Here is a 17,783-nt window from a genome sequence, read left to right as displayed (position 1 = left end):
ACAGATCTCACTACCCAAACCTTACCTGCCCAGCTTCATGTCAGAAGCTATGGCTTCACATTAGGTAATACTTTTCCCAGGATTTAGAGTAGCTGGCAGAAAAGGTAGAGTAGCTCCCGAAAAGGAAGTGCCTTAAAGTAAATCATGTTTTCTGTATATGCATTCTTTTCTATATTTGCATGCTGATCTGTTCTAAAACAGAGATAACGTAACTCCTGTGTAGTGCTTGAAGATGATTGTAATCATCTCTTAGTCTGAATTTGGGCTTTCCTGGAGAGATGGAGGGAATGGGAATTCAATGTGGTTAAAAAAAATGGATTTATTATTTTCAGAGCATTAGTATGCACTTGAACCCTGGGGATTTGAAATGCCTGTCTGTATGGCTGATCCTGCACATACTGTTTGTTATAAAGTGTAAGACACAGAAATGTTGTGCCCGCAATGTCTTTCCCTAGTTTTTCTCCTTTATGTGTCATCAGTGAGGTCCCATGTAACTCTTATACTCACATTGCAGCTGGAAAGACAAATTATTAAGCAGAACTTCTAAACTCAGGAGCCCACTCAGTGATACAGTGAGATTCTTATTAGTCATCTCCCTATATGTGGGATTTAAGTAATAACTGTCCCAAATTACCAAAGACGTAATCTGCAACAGAAGTGAATTCAAAGAGTGTTCTGAGTACAGTGAATGTATCAATAACACCAAATGGCTACAGCTGTGATTTTCATGTACATATTTGAATTCTGAGTAAGCTTTGTTGTTTTTGAAAATTAATGTTTGTCTGTGTATTGTTAAACACAGGGCAACGTCCATAAAATCTTGGAAAAGTGCAATCTACCACTTACTGGGAAACAATGTGTAAACCGCATCATTACAGAGAAGGTAAAGTACTTTTCTTGAATCCTTGTCAATACTTTCCTCCTCTACTCCTGAGCAGGGACACTCAGTTAAGTAGTAAAGCTTAGTAAAAAGTAGTAAAACTTAGTAAAAATGAAAGATATATTTAGTATCTGTTGCCAGTGAAGGGCAAAGATTACCTTGGAGTTCAATTCCAGAGGTCTGGGGGCTCTTTTTTCCTTTTAAAGCTTTCACCATTGACATCTAGCATACTGGACTGTACTTTTAGGCACCTTCAGAACGAAGATGCCGTGCTTGAGAAGTATGCAAAGTGCGTATCTCCTTATTTTTCCCAAAGTATTCCTGAAAATCCTCAAATACAGCTGTAATCACGGCTCGTTTTTTTCCCAGCAGAGCAACAACTGTATAGCACGTATGTGTCAGACAGTTGGCATCTTCCTTGGTGCATGCTACAGACTCTTTCAGAGAAACACAACCTGTAGCTGTATCAGGGCTTCTCTTTTGTCCTTACTTGATTCCCTTTGTGAAGCAATTTACCCTCCAGTGCAAGTACATGTGAGCATCTCATATTGCTGCTGCTCAAAGTACATTAGTGGATCTTTTCAACAAAGGATAAGTAACTTAAGGTTTTTACTGTAATCATACTCCTTTTATTATCAGTGTTTACATTTTTAAGGGCTTAGAGTAGTCCTTCTGTGAACCATCTATCATACTAAGTAGAATGCATCAAAGGTGCTGATGTAGAATTTGCTTTCTCCTGGTGGTACATTGCTACTGTAATTTAAAGAATTTTTTTCTCCACAAAGTAAGGGAAAATAAATGAAAATGTGGAAGTTTTTCCAGTCCTCTACTAACTGACCACATACAAATGTAAGGTACAAAAAATTGAGAGTGAACAAGGACTGATAGAAAATAAACAACATGCAGAAATTTCTCTGAGTCACCACTTTTCAGATCTGGGTGCTTTATTAGGAGATGACACAAATGCACATCAGTACTTAGATAGCGTTGCAAATTCTGTTTCCATACTAGCTTCCTAGTGCGTATATTCCTTATGGCCAGCTTCTCTTTTAAGATTTATAAGAGCTGTCATTTTCGGTCCCATAAATCAGTCTCATGTGCCTAGAGGACAGCTGAACTTTAGTACACTTTTGTGATGAGTTTAAGACTTCACTTTGATTTCAAGGTCAGTCTTCACTGGTCTTTTGCTACTGACATTACTTTTTCTTTTTTTTTCCAAAAAAAATTACTATAGACCTTATGGTTTCCTTGGCAACTAGCTTGCAACCTGTGTGTCTCCCTCTGGTAGGCACCGTTAAAAGTGCACATTGTTTTACAGGTGTTTTTATTTGATGCGATTGTAAGCCCTGGAAGTGGAAAGCATATTTTATGAGGATATCAGAAAGAAGAGCCTTTGCTCCTTCAGCCACTTCCTCCCAGGCTTTCTATTAAAAATACAACAAGAAATCTTGCCTTTCGTTGTTAGCTTCTGAAAATACTATAATTTGAACTGGGTGTGCAATAGCTGTTGGAGAAGCTTATAATCTGATGAAGGTGAACAACATCTCTGTACTGCCCTACTTTGGATTGTCTTGCAGCAAAGAGCGTCTCAGCCCTTTCCTTCGGACCTCCAGTTCTCACCAGATTGGAGCAGGAGGCATGGTCCTCATTTCATGCAATGAAAAACAGTTGCAGGTTTTCCCACAAAACTAACACATGTCATATTTTAGGTTCTTTCAGGTACAGATAAATGTAGCAGAAATCTCTATTGGTCAGTCAGAAAAGTGAGAATGGCAATGGATAATGGCATCTTTTCTTACTGAGGCAAGGCTACCTACTTCAGCACACCATTTTGTTACAATATTACTACTTACATCCTCTGCTTACATTTTCTGCTTTGATAATAAAAAGTAATTGTGTGCTATTTGAATTTGACAGGCTGTTTTTGATGTGGACAAGAAGAAGGGATTGACCCTTGTGGAAATCTGGGAAGGACTGACAGTGGATGATATCAAGAAAAGCACTGGCTGTGACTTCACAGTAAGTCATTTTACGAACAAATATAGTTAGTCTGGTGTCAGAACAAATATTCTCCACAAATATCACATGAAGACTTGTAAATGCAGTAAGTTTCTTCCTCCTCGTAGGTGGGGGCTGAGTTAGATTGTCTGTAGAGTTTACAATAAAAATGAGAAGATAATTTAGGGCTAACCTAGTATGATTATATTGGAAGCATTAGAAGCTAGGAAAAACAGAGGAGATGGGGAATGACTGAAAGGACAATGTAGAAAGGGAACTTTTATGATGTTTTGAAGAGGGGAGCTGATTCATATCTCAGAGGTAGGTGAATATTTATTTTTCCACTGTATAAGTTAATTTACCTAACTCTCTGTTGCTAAGTTTTCATGCTATGTTTAGGTGGGGTTGTGAATCTTCTCAACAAGGGTGACTACACGTGTCCACTCTGTGTCACTAGTGCCAATCAATTAAATGCTCTGCTGTTGATATCTTTGCTTATTCTCTCTCATTGCCCTGTACAAATGAAACTGAGGCTCAGCATTAATCTGGAAATCCGCTGCCTTTTGATCTTCACATTCGTTCTTAAGTCTTACTTAATGCTAACACAAAGCCGGCTTATTAAGAGAGAACTGTATTGCATCAGGTTTTAACTGATTGCATATGTGGGGTTGGTAACATAGAGTTTCTTCATGGCCATCTCCTACATGCACATTATGAAATTTTTTCTTTTGTGTCTTGAAGTCTTTTGGGGCAGGCCAGCCCTGCTTCCGTGGGGACAGCAAGTATGACAGTATACAAATTGTGCTGTAAAAATAGTTGGGGAATATTTGGTAATGAAGGGCAATGCTCTTCCACTTTGCAGAGTTTCATGGCAGAGCTAGGGCACATTACTGAAAGATGGCAGAGTAGTTAGTATGTGAAAGAGTTTGTAATTAAGGCTTTAAACATTCTATTGGCAGGAAGTAAAACTTTCTGAGCAATCAGCCTGTGGAATTTCATTCATTTCCTGTGTCCATAAGGAGCATTTCTGATAACTAAATATGAGAGTGTATGTTCTTCTTGTGGAGTTTTAAATATTTTAAATAGAGAGCTGTTCAATTCTGAAAATACAGTCGTTTATCTGAGAAAAATTGTTCGGTTAAAGATGAGTGACCTGCAACTGCAATGTGCAGGAAACTTCTACAAAATCACTTTGCTCCATTATTAATTTTCCATGTAACTTTTTATGGAAGTCATTATGATTTTTTAATTTACAGTGGAAACAACCTTCCATATTCAGCCATTCTGTGTGCAAAAGAAATTATTCATTCATCCTCTGACTCTGATTTAGGAAAAAATGATCAATTTTTTAAAACTTCAGTAATGTTGGAACTTCTTTTTCTTTGGCTGATCAGCCCTGCCAAACAGCTAGCGTCCAGAATTAAAACATAAATTGACCTTGTAGGTTCGTATCTTTTGCAGTCAGTCACTTTGTTTTGTTCTTTAATTTGGGATTAACTTCATGATGAATTTGAAGGTGCCATGTTTAGTAGGTATTTAAATAGACTGAAACTACAGGAAAATACTTTTGTTGTCAGAGGACACCAGTCCTTAAGTGTTCCAAACTTGCTTGTTTGGAAGGAGTTTGTTTCTTTTCGGTTCTGGTGACCAATAGATACGTATTTAATTGAGAGTGTGTTACCCAAAGTAAAGTCCAGCAGCCTAGGCTCAAGGCAATGAAAGCAGAAGCAACCAAAGAATTCAGAAAAAGAAGGGATAAGCCTAAAATGATGGGCTGTGAGATTAAGCTTTGTAGCAGCATGGTGGGTATGGTAGAGCAAGACTGTTAGGACCAAAGAAAAGATTAGCACCACCCACTGTCCCTTAGTGCTTTCCTGTAGATTTTACAAACGAGTAGTATAAATTTTTAATCATTAGGGTAGCCTGAAGTTAGCAATTGATGAGAGGTATTGCAGCAATCCACCACCTGGGTCCCTGGGATCTGCCTCGCTGGGATCAGGAAGGGACACTTCACAGGCACCGCTTCCTAGTTCTCCTAAAGGCAACCTCCAGCGCGGTCTGCTTCATGTGGCTGCTGTGGTCATGCACAGAATCTTGAGCTGCACTAAGGGAGATGTGGGCATGAAAAATGTAGATGCTGCTTGCTTTATGCACTTTCATGTACTTACCTTGAAAGCACGCGGCTTGCATAAATGCTTGCAAAGCATGTACCTCTGCCAAGGTATGCGCAGGGGTCAGCGTTACTGGCTGATTGGTAGTTCCAAAAGTGCCTGAAATCTCTGTAGTGCTGCGGATGGAAACAATGAACCACAGTGATTTGTTTGTTAAAGCTGTGACACAGAAGAGCACTGGCTATACCCTTCTTCTTTTTAATTTTTTTTTGCCTCCTGTAAAGAATGTTCCCAGGCCACAATGACCCAGTTCTCCTCTCACTGAAATCTTTACCCAAACTTCTATTGACATCTGTGACAGCAGTGATCTGTGATCACTGCTATGTAATACTGGACCCTTGATGGCCTGATTTTCATATACAGCGAACACCTACAGCTCCTTAGGTTTGGAGTTCAGAAAACAGAGATTTGAGCATTGCAGTAGGCATTTGTTCAGAGAGCAGCATCCTCAGTCCCTTTTTCTACATTTCAAGACTCTGCCTCAGACTTCCTTGCAAGAGTAGCAGTTGTGCTTGTTATTATTTATGTTCACTGAATGAGACATCTTGTTCCTGTTCATATCGATGACAGGAACTTTAGTGATATTGTATTGCTACAGTAAAAGCAGTTTTTTTGGATCATATGTTTTGCTAGTTTGAAGCAGAGCTAATGGGTGGAAAATGAGGAGTTGACCCCTTTCCTAGCAGCTTTTTTCAGTGGATGCAGTGAATGATCTGAACTAAAACAAACTTTTCTCTAGGTTCATTACAAGTGAGATTTTAAGGGATGGCTGTACCTTTATATATAACTATCCGTCCCCATGCAGATTACTCCTTTTTGGAGGAGAGAACTTCATAGCCTAAACAGCTTTCTTGGATACTCATTTGGCTATACAGTCTCATTTTCACCACAGCCTGCTTGCTTATTTGGAAAAACATCTCCTAAAGGACATTTGCGACAACAAAATGTCAAAGAAAACGTGACTTAGAGTCAAAAATCTTCCTTATAGACTGGCATCATATAAAAAATAAACAATTTGCCCTCAATTTTACTGTGCTGTGAAGACAAGGTGTTGGCTTATCTTGTATGCTTAAATCAGATTTGCTGTAGCCTAGCGTATCGATCACCCTGGCAGGTAATCTGTTTGGGCTTGTACTGGCTTATACCGTTGATGAGACCATAAGAGAACAGATCGAGAACCATACTTTTGCAGATGTATTTCATTATAAAATAAATCAGGATAAGTCTGTTGGCAAAAACTGCTTCCCCCCTCTTACTTATTCCCCCCCTCTTTTTTTTTTTCTTAATGTAAAAGTTCAGTTTTACAAAATAATCTTAAACTCCATGTTACCTTTTAGGAAAAGCGTCTGCCAAGGAAACATTGGGTAGTTTAATAGCAATTGACTAGTGTTACGTTTAAAAAGAAATTGACTGTCCAGGTTCAAGCCAGTGAGTACAAAATAATAGAGGATATGGTTTTATTTTCTGGAAGTACATTTTCCTTCGTGGAAACAGGCTGTTGCAGGATTGAGTCAATTTTTAAATGGATGTTGTGTTTTTTCCTGATCAATCACCCCCACTGCAAAAGTCACATTAGGAACAGGTTTTGGTACAAAAGCCGATGTTGGTATTGTGCTTTGCTTTTAGCTGCAATTTCAAATGATTAGGAGTTAATAAGGAAACAACTTTATTATTTTAACAAATATGCTAACACTGGTGGTCTTTTTTTTTTTTTTTCTTTTGAAAACTGTTCCGTAATATAGTCTTCATTAAACACATCCAACCCTTACCAAATGCTGTGCTCTTAGCACAGGGTGTTACCAAATTGGCTGACTCTACTGGGATTTAAAGCAGTGGACACAGGGGGCTTTCTGCATTTCAAACTTGATTACTCCTTGTTTTCTAAGCACAAACCATCCCTTTTGCTATGTTAGCATTTTTCTGCTTAGTTAATCACATTTTATTTAGAGCAAACAGCACTATTTGGGTCCAGTTCTGAGTGGTACTGGGCTCTCGCCACCTCTGTTATCTTCAGCGGGCACTGTGGCGCTTCAGCGCTCAGGGAGATCGGACCCCTTCCGAAGCGGGCAGTGGCACACACAAATGACAGCTGCTAGCATCAGATGTGCAGACATTTCATTTAACGTAAAATGCTCATTCAAATGTAAAACACTTGAGGTTTTGATGGCACCAAAATTTACGGCAGCAGAAAAACAATAATCTCCTCCAGTAATGGCTTTCTGTCATTTTTTTTGCAGAATACAGATTTTAATGGTGCTATCTTCATCCTGCAGTTTTTGCCTGTATTTCAATGGAACCAATCCCTGGGTGAGGCAGAAATAGGCCCAAATTAAGTGAGGCACGTAGGCAGTTCAGAAACATTGAAACATTTCTGGAGCTAGACCAGGAATGCTGGTGCACTCATGGAGTTTCTCCAGCTCCTCTACACTTGTACCTATTACATCTATTTATTATCCTAGTTCACACACAACTTTGAAAAATCAATGAACAGTTTCCATCCACTGAAAATGTTTCATTAACATGTGATACAGTAAACATATGCTTCATGAAGTAAGCTTTCCTTGGTGGCTATTCTCATAGGGTTATAAATGATGATATACAGTGGCTAGAGGAAGGATAACGTAGAACTCTTAACTGGTACAGGAAATACAGCCCTGTACCTCTAAAAGCAAGAGGCTTTAATGCTAGGAAAGGCCCTTATATATCATTCTTTCACGAGTTAGCTTGTTCAGTACTGTTAAGTGAAAAAGATGGGATAAGGAGGCAGAGGGAATGCATTACATGATTCAGTGGGACACAGTAATCAACCAGGAGCCAGGCTATCTGTGGAACTGTTTTTCACCCTGAACAAGTAAGATCTCATGAGTTATTTTTGATCTTCATCTTGAGGCACCTATTTAGATAGGATATTCCTGGGAACAGGAGATACTTAACGAGGCTTGAATCTTCTGTGGAGAGCTTTTCCTCAGAATAGTTGTGTAAACCTGCAGTCAGGGTTCAACCAGATGTTAACTGTTGCTACTCTTTAAAGTCTTCTCTGCGTGTTGTTCCCATTTACACCTTCTTTCCTCATATACTTTCCTATTTAGGCTTACTGTGCTTTATTTTTGGTCTGCTGGATATCTTATAATACCACTAGTTGATTTTTACAAGTATAAGGAATTAAAACAATAGAATACATAAGTATGTCCTCACACAAAAATGAATGTGAATGGAAAAAACCACGTTTAAAAAAAAAAGGTAAAATTAGAAGTATTAAACTATATCATCATTAAACAAGTCAAATGAATGTGAACGGAAGAAGGCAAATTTAAAAAAAATAGGTAAAATTATAAGCATTTAATTAATACAAAGTATTGAAATATAATCATCAAACAAATAATCAAATGAAATGTATACATATACTGTAGGTACAGTATCTGTATAATATGTAAACATTTAATTGTATATCACCTGCTAATATGTATGTTCCAAAACATACTGACTACTTCTGTACAGACCCAGCATTGACAGACAGCATCCTATCTCCTGGTGGGTGGGGAGGAAAAGCAGAATGATCTTGGCTGTTGATCAAAGAAGGGGAATCAGCAGCTTAAGATTCCTTGGCACGCTAATATTGCAGTGGCGAATCAATCGTATATTGAATATAATCTGTTTTGTTGCCTCTACATCATTCAGTTTATTGATGCGTGAATGCAAGGGGATTAGAAGGTGATGGCTGAAGCTGTTGCCTATCTGCAGCTGTCTCTCCTATCGCTGTTCATGGCAAGCACAGCCCCACTGTACCCAAACTATGACCATTTATCAGCCAGTACATTAACTAAGCCATGGCCTATTTGTGATTTGCCTTCGTATGCCATCCTGGATGCTGTATAATTGAGGAGCTGCTTCACCAGAGTTCAGCTGTCCCTTCTGCTGGCATTGGAAGCCATCTGAGAAAACCGTGCAGTTAGCAGGGGCAAGTAGAGGTTTGGCTGTCCAAGTTTAATCTGCTTGCATTCTTAAGTCAATAAATCAACTCAAAATAAATGAAGTTTCGAGGCTAGCTACTAGCGCCGCACATATTTTCTATTCCTGCATCAGAAAATTTAGTTGTGGGAGTGTTTATGTCTGAAATGCTGCAAATATATCAGTTTAAATAAATACAGTGTCTCTAGTCTTCAGTGGCACATAGTTGATAGAGGTGGAATTGAACGGTGTGTTGTACTGCTATATCTGTATGCCAACTGTTGTGTTTTTTCCCTCCTTCTTGCTAGGTTTCGCCAAAACTAATACCGATGAGGCAGATTTAAACGTGAAATACAGACCGAGCTTAACTTGCCAGAAGGCTTGTTTCCAAATGGGAGCTCAGCGAAGAGAAATCCATGACTGTTTTGCAATTTTACGTCTTTTTTTTTTTTTTTTTAAGGGCTTTGTAAGTAGTTTCCAGGCAGTTAAACTCAGACTGTGACTATCAGCCTAAATTGTATTTTACTTTCATAACATTACCAATTTTAATGGAAGGGTGAATTTATTCCCTGAATTTTGAATAATGTTGTACTAAAATGTTAATGAACATGGTCAAAAAATGCCTTGTAGTCTCTGCCAAATACTACATTTTTTACATAGATTCAGAAAATGACCATGCAAAACTTATGATTGCCTCTGCTTTTCCTGATGTCATTAAACTTACAAGTCACTTTATTGCTCTGGAACTACAGCACTTACCATGTCCATTCTCCTGTAAAGGTGTGGGGTTTTTTTCTGGAGTGATCTATAGCAAACATAGACAGCTGTGGAGAGACATCAGAAATATGGACTTCCCTTTTCCTGAACCTTTTAATGAGTCTGTGACAAAACTGTTTATACTGGTGGAAAAAACTGATGTTTTAGGCCTGAATGTATGCTGTTTCCATGGTGTGTGTCTGTTGGCATTAAGAAGCCTACACCTCCCAAAGTCCAACTCTGACTCCTTCTATTTAAATCATACAAACTAGAACGAAGCTAATATGAAGGAGGAATATTAAAAAGTCTCTTTCCCCATGCAGGCAACTGGTAGCTGCACAATTGTCCCGCATGAACCACTCTTACTCCCTCAATATAATTCTCCCCCTCAGCCCCCATTCGAAGGTAAATGCAGATTGTTTCTGGAGTGAGGTCTGTTCTTCCAGTGTTACGTAGAGAAATGGGGGAAGAGAATGTTGTGGGCACTTGGGAGGTAATATACTTTGTTAAGGGTAAAAGCAGTAAGTTTACCCCACTTGCTGATCAAGGCATTGGCAAAAACTAAAGAGTTTGGACTCACGATAGCTAGAATGAAGACGTAAGACAATCAAAATGAAAAGTCATTCTTTCATGCTGGTTCTGCTAGTTGATAAAGATCTTCCTTTCCCTGTTATTAATTACAAAATGACTGCTATTTTTGCAAATAGGTAATATGACAGTATTGGATTTCACATCCTAAATCAACACAGTGTGTCTTTGTTATACACAATGAAAATTTACTGGAAGTCCGCATTTACTAAAATACAGTATTCTGTCCAAGTATAGTGGTTTCTGTCATTCATATAAATAGGAACACGTAAAACACTTCAGTTAAAATAATTCCTGACATAATGTTTGACATCAGGACCAGAGCAGATTAAGTGACTGAAAAACACGTAAAACATGGATGCACAAATAAAGATAGAGAGATAGATATATATATATATGCGCGCCTATCATACGTGTGATAAGCAGTGTGGGGATATGGTATAGAAGGACATTCTAATACTTGATGAATGAGGTATTCACCATAGTTGGTATATGTTGCAGAAGAAATGTAACACATTTCTAAGGAACCAGACAGGAAAATCCTGCAGTATTGAGCTCCTGTACTCGCCTTTGTACTGCATTTTTCCATCTCTGTTATGGGTCAGTCATACAATTTGTCTTGATCTGCACACGGGTTTTATAGCAGTAAAACTGTTTTGCTTAGAGAGATTATTTTGTTTAGTTGCACTGACTCTAAACAATTCTTTGATAGTCTCTTGTCAATACCAGAATGGGTTATCCTGCTTCCCACAAAGGAATAAACAAAATGCCTTTGTAAGCACCTTTTTGCTGGTACAAAAGTACTCCCATAATACTAGGTTGTATGACTTGAACTCACACATGCTAATGGGTGGTAGGCGGTTGTATAGTCTTCATATATAGGCAAGACCTGATGCTGAACCCATGGGAAAGAAAAGCATTGTGCAAAGACTAATGCTAATTTAATGATTAAACATATACCAGTGATGTGGTTGATATCTAATTTGCATGCAAGATGAAACTACATAGATCAAAGTGTCTCAGAATACCTTAACCCAGGATTAGCACAAGTGAGTTTTTACCTAGCTTTAGTTTTCACCTGTTTTCTTTATTTAAGTGTATTCTCTATGTTATTCACTCATTCCAGACAAGTTAGTTTCTTAGAGTTTGGCCATTTCTATTGCTGTGGAGGTGGACTGAAGTCCTGCTCACAGAGGTTTTGCAGGTTTAAAGTCTCTATACAACAAAAGTTGACTTTATTTTAGCTCAGTGTGAAACAGTTTTGGTTTTGGACAGAGCAGCCCAGAGGCCTCTTCCCCAGTCCATAAAGACACTTCAGTGACAATTCTGACCCTTGTGGTGCTGTACACAGCAAAAGGTGCCTACCTATGCCTTCAGGGCCAAGGATGGGTGAAGAGCTACCCTGAGGGGACGGGTGCGACCCCTAAGGGTGTCTTCTTGTTGTCACTCAAAGCTCTCATACAGAGTACCCAGAATGGATTCTGGTTTTAGAGGGAGGAGCATAAGAACTATTACACAGGGGAAGGGAGTTACTGTTAACTTATCCAGAGAAAAAATAACATGATTAAATAGCTGGAGATGTCTTAAAGAAACCTATAAATGAAATGTTGATCTATTGCAATTACCTATGTAACATTAGTTGTAGGACTGATGAGCTAATTACAGTGAACATACATAAAGTACCATAGAAGTGTCTGAGGGCAGCACCACATGTTTGCTGCTTCTGCCATAGAACTACGCTTTGCTGGCATACGCACAGAAGCCATCGTTGTCACTAATGTATGGCTATAAAAAGACTTATGACCTGGTAATGTCTGGGAGTTCAGCACTTTGGTTTCTGAAGCAAAGAATTAGGAGCCAAAAACTCCTGAGTTTCAACTTTTCTAGTTCTCCACTTACTGCCTTTGGAAATGCCACCTGTGCTCTCTGCCTTGTCCTGTTGCTGAAAAGGGGATGTTGTTCTTCCTACCTCACAGGGACGTTGTGGGGAATAACCAGCTAAGGTCTGTACAACAGGTCATTTTTTCTCTTCAGCTTGGGGATCACACTCAATCAAGAGTATGGAATAGTACTTGAAGATTGTTATACATGCTGGATATTTGAGTTCTGTGTCTTCTTTTATGCGTGTCTGTTAATGCAAGAGAGCAAAAGTCAATATGATGCTGAAAACCGGGGAGGAAAAGGAGAACAGGCTTTCTCCGTATACAACAGTGGTGCAAATATATGTATGTCACACTTGAATTTTTTTATCTTGCGGACAATATATTGTGGTAGAGTATTGGTATTGTTATGAAAACATCATGTATCCGCACAAGCTAATTGCAACAAGCCGTGATTCCACTTTTTGATTTGTAAAGTAGGATTAGAAATTAAAGCACTCCTAAGTATTTCCTTTTCTGTGGACCCCAAGTGTGGTTCATAGGTAAGGTATACTCTGAGGAGTAGTTGCAATGATTGGTGTTGCAGGGGTGAGAGCTTCTTGTTCCTCTTTAGTGGTTGATGGTGTGCATGAAGTTTTATTGGGGCATCACTGAGATCGTCCCCTGCTTGACAGCACTTCACAAGACAGGGACAGTGGGTACTCTTTGTCCTGAAGAAGCAGATTCTACTATATTATCACATTGGACTTACTTCAGTTTCTATTTTATTGACTTTTGTCCCTGAAAAAGCAGAAAAATGAAATATTATAGAAATGTAGTTGCACTGTAAGCTCTGCAAACTAAATTTCAAAGTCCTTCTATGCATTTGCAAAACAATCAATAAAATAAAGATTAAAAATCTTGAGTTTCATCTCTTGTTACTTTGTTCGTGGCATTCTGTTCTGCCATGAGGACCAGTAGAAGATTAGGTTGTGTTCACACCAGCACATCACACCTCAAGCACACGCAAAAACCTCAGGGTCTTGGCTGAGGGTGGAGGGATTTGATAAACAGAAATAATGAAGCTTGAAACTCAGGTAACAGCTGAATTCTCCATGTTCTCTCTTCTCACTGGTGTCTGCTGGGTCAATCTCAAACATAATTATCACATTCATTTTTGTAATTACGTGTTTTTCAATCAAGTCAAATAATGGACTACATATGTAGTCCTTAGAGAAGTGATTTTTTACCTTTTGATTAAAACTGCTGTAGAAACGATAGCATTGGAGATGTTAATCATTGATGTTAGTGTATGGCTACGCTCTGAAAATAGTGCGAGGTGACACATGAAGACAAATTCCATTAACCACCTGGTGAATGACAAAGCAGATGGTGGCCAAGTGATGAAAATGCTTGTCTGTGGATAGTGGGGTCATCCTCCCATACGTGTCATAAGGTCATGAGTAAATATGTCATAATATCGCTTTATCTTCAGTATCATCAGAAAGCAAGTTGATAAACGTGAAGAAAAATGTTTAGGCCCAGAAAAAAACCTGGATGATTCGCTCTGAAATGCAGCTCTTCAGTAATTTATGTGTGGTCAAAATCCAACGGTCTGTCACCCCTGTGGAGGGGGTTACAAGGTAAGTGCCAAAAACACTGAGATAATACACAGTCTTGCAGCTCCAAAATCCACTCATACAAATGTAGAAAGTAAAGTTTTCCTCTGACCAGAGGAGAAAGTTGGTTACAGGCATATCTGGGCAGTTTTGTGCTATCTTGTGTTATCTCCTGTTGTTGCCTATTTTGCAATATCCCGTCATTTCTTGCATGTATTGCGGTATTCAGAGCCCCTTTTCTGCCCATACACATCTGCTCCTGTAGACCAGGGGTCTGAATACACCTATACCGCAGCATGTGGGGCAGGTTTTGATGGAACAACTTCAGGGCACACCCGGGGCATGGTGGGAAATTCCTTTCCTGAACGTATTTATGTAACATCAGGTTTTGAGGCTCCAGCAAAGGTAGAAGTAGCTATCCTGTTTGTGTTGTGAGAACTTGCCGTGCCTGCTTCACATATTTGTGTATAGGTTTGGAAGCAGCGAGAGGATGGAGGAAATTCTTCCCTTCAAGGCCAGTGGGTTCTCCATCTGCCGCCCATGGTACTTACATATTTTTTTTAATTGTATTTTATTATTGCAATGTTTGGCAAAAGCGAGTAGAACATTACTTATTTGTGGGAGCAGCAGAGTCTGAAACTAGGATTTCAATTTCCATGCTCTTAGAGCTGTCCCCTGAGCATGCAATCCAGAGAAAAACTTAAATTTGTGTAACGCTGTGGTAGATGCTGGGGCTGTTCACATATTTGTGTACATGTTTGGAAGCAGCAAGAGGATGGAGGAAATTCTTCCCTTCAAGGCCAGTGCGTTCTCCATCTGCCGCCCATGGTACTTATATATTTTCTTGTATTGTATTTTCTGATTGCAATGTCTGGCAAAAGCGAGTAGAACATTGCTTATTTGTGGGAGCAGCAGAGTCTAAAACTAGGATTTCAATTTCCATGCTCTTAGAGCTGTCCCCTGAGCATGCAATCCAGAGAAAAACTGTTAAATTTGTGTAAGGCTGTGGTAGATGCTGGGGCTGCAGCTGCTGCAGCGTTTCTGGGCATTGCCACGGCTGCCGTTGCAGGGGGTGGGAAGTGCTGCCCTTGCTGCAGTGCAAATCGCCATGCTTGTCACAAGCCTGTGCCCGTGCGAGACGCACAAGCTGGTGTCCATCCACCTCGGGCAGTTCTCAACACAGAAGAGGCGCAGCCACAGCTCCTTTGAAAACGTGGGGATGATGCTTTGCCCGTGTTAACCCAGCAGGGAGAGTGTTTGTGAAGGTTCAGCTCCTGACAGCTCTGCCCAGGCAGATTGGAAGCACATCTCGCTCGTCCCAGGAGAGCACCCGCCCCACCACGCTGCGGGGTGAGCTTTGGGGGAAACTTTGCAGCCAGGATTGCAAGGGCTTCGAGGCTGAGAAGTCAGGAAGGAGCAGGAGACGGTCATCTACTGTGTAAGTCAAGTTGTTCCACCCAGCAGTGGCGAGGCCCGAGTTGTCCTTTGAAGAACGGCTTTTGTTTTATTAACATGGGCTTTAGACCTTGTAAGCAACTTTCTGGCTCCCCTGCGTGCAGACACCCCCCTGCACTGAGCCAGGTGTCCCAGGGCAAGCACAGAACAAAACCCCGGAGGCACCTACAGAACTGGCAGGTCAAGCAGGCTACAGAGCCGGATTTTTCCCTTTTAAGATTAGATTGCCTAAATCAATCAAATCCTCTTTTAAGTGCCTATGTCAGTTACTTCTATTTTTTGGCTGAGTTCCTAAATATTCCCTTTGGTTCTGTCAGCTGGAAAGTACGTAATGCATAGGCAGAAAAGGGAATTGAAAACTTGTAAATGCAGGGAAAACGTGTTACAAGAAGCACAAAATCTGCAGCCATGAGGAGAATTAGTTTGCATAAACTGAGCAAAAGCAACATGAAAAGCAAACTTATATGTTACCCTAAGAAAATAAAGGCAAGCCACAGAAGAAGCACATTGGTACCACCTACAGAAAGTATACATTAATTCTAGGACAAATTCAGTCTCATCGGTTTAGATGGTGTGTGAATAAAGACTATAAATTGGATCTGCTGCCCAAATCCTGCAAAATAGTGCTTCCCCCACCCGTTTGGAAAATCTGGCCGTATGAGCAATTAACACTTTCTCTCAGATCTGTCCAAGAATAAAGCAAGCTGTGCGAGGCTATAGCAGGCAAAGCTGTCTTGTCCAATAAATATCCCTAAAAATAAAAACTTTAAAGCTGTAACCAGGCACTCTGGCTTGACAGTCGTTTCTGTCTGGTTCCATCTTCCACTTGCTCCAATAAAACCCATCACCTGTGCTTTCGTCCTTCTGGCACCCTGCTAATCCTAAAGCTCCCTTTGCCTGAGGAAGACTGCTCAGATTTCACCATTCCTCCTGCTCGTCTGGGCTTGTTCTCCTTGTGAAGGAGGGAAGGTAGAAGCTTGTGTCCGTGCGTCCTCCCAGCCGTGCCAGGGGGACAGCCGAGACCAGAAGAGCGGGGCTGGTGTATGGATGCTGGGGGGCACTGCTCGCTCTGGCTGCTCTCAGAGAAAAGGTGTCTGGGGGGGCAGCGTGGGCAGAGGTGGTGCCGGGGGTCGGCGTTACAGAGCTACCGACAAGCCGCTGCCAGTCCCGATTGCCGGCCTGTTTCCAATGCACTGCTGCTCATGCAGCTCCTGCCGGGAAAAGAAAGGACGCGTGGTATGTTCTTCTCCCGGCTTTTCATTCCATTTCAACTTGGAGGTCACGTGGAAGCTTGTGTTTGAAAAATGAAAATAAGGCTCTCCTGTGAAGTGGGTGCATCTTTGCGATGGGGGCTGCGGCGGGGTGGGGGTTGGTCTCTTTTCCCAAGTAACAAGTGACAAGATAAGAGGAAATGGCCTCAAGTTGTACCAGGGGAGGTTTAGATTGGGTATTAGGCAATATTTCTTCACCAAGAGGGTTGTCAAGCATTGGGCCAGGCCGCCCAGGGAAGTGGTGGAACCACGAACCCTGGAGGTATTTGAAAGATGTGTAGATGTGTCACTTAGGGACACGGTTTAGTGGTGGACGTGTCAGTGTTATGTTAACAGTTGGACTTGATGATCTTCAAGGTCTTTTCCAACCTAAATGATTCTATGATTCTCTGAACAGTGGGGGCTGGCTAGCCCAAGCCCTGGGCATACTCCTGGCTGCAATGCCCGCCAGGGTGAGGAGGAAGACACCAGGCTTGGACATGGCTCTCCTCAAAAACTGGATGCTCGTTGTATGGGCCGCACTTACAGCGGCGAGGGAACATGGCTGTACCACCACATCATCTACCTTGGCTGAGGAGGGCTCAGGACTTCTTCAGGGCAAAAGGCAGGGCTGAGATCTGGGGATGAAAAGGCACAGAAAAAAAATGTTTCAGTTCCACAAAGAGATGCTTGTGATAATGTTGGTGTTACTTCTGTCTGCTTTGGGCTTACAGGCTGGTATTTGTTGATCCTCTGCTGCTGTATCGATTAATACTGACATTTTCAGATTCCTCTTCTTCAGGCAACCTACAGCCTGGGGGAGGGTGAGGGTGGGGGGGAGCCAGCTGCATGAATCTGCTAGCTATAAACCTGAAGGATGGTGAAATTAGCCTGCAACAGCATATCCATGTTCTCATTAAGAGCAATTCAGCATTTTTAAGGCATGTTAACTGCTGCAGTGAGGAGAAGAGGCTGCAGGTCAATATAAAATAAACCACAGCCTCTCAAGACCCCATCTATAATTTCCAAAGTACTTCCCCTCAGTTGTGCAGGAAAGTCATTCTCGGTACTTTGGGAGGTGAACAGTCACAAAGAAAACGTCACAGACCAGTTTGGGATTGGAGCTGCAAAATTCATCCAATCTGAGAAAAGTCTCCATATGTTAATGAGGACAAAAACCTAGAAGTAATCTATATTGTCACAGGGAAACTGAGAGATGGTGAGAATCACTCATGGCTTCACTTAAAAAGTGGGAGGGG

At 40.8% G+C, this 17,783-nt stretch overlaps 1 protein-coding gene across 1 annotated transcript in view; it reads left to right on the top strand.

Moving 5' to 3' along the window:
* OXCT1 (3-oxoacid CoA-transferase 1) overlaps window positions 1-13,124 on the top strand; it is an 87,258-nt gene extending 74,134 nt beyond the window's left edge. Inside the window, exons 15-17 of the mRNA XM_074166867.1 lie at window positions 803-883; window positions 2,798-2,899; window positions 9,306-13,124. Of these exons, the coding sequence (XP_074022968.1) occupies window positions 803-883; window positions 2,798-2,899; window positions 9,306-9,341 (219 nt within the window). The 3' untranslated portion in view covers window positions 9,342-13,124. The remainder of the gene's footprint in view (window positions 1-802; window positions 884-2,797; window positions 2,900-9,305) is intronic.
* Window positions 13,125-17,783: the final 4,659 nt, after the last annotated feature.

The sequence above is a fragment of the Numenius arquata genome, chromosome Z, assembly GCF_964106895.1.
Source record: "Numenius arquata chromosome Z, bNumArq3.hap1.1, whole genome shotgun sequence".
NCBI lineage: Eukaryota > Metazoa > Chordata > Aves > Charadriiformes > Scolopacidae > Numenius > Numenius arquata.
Note: the sequence above shows the minus strand (reverse complement) of the source record. Positions and strands in the feature narration are given on the sequence as shown.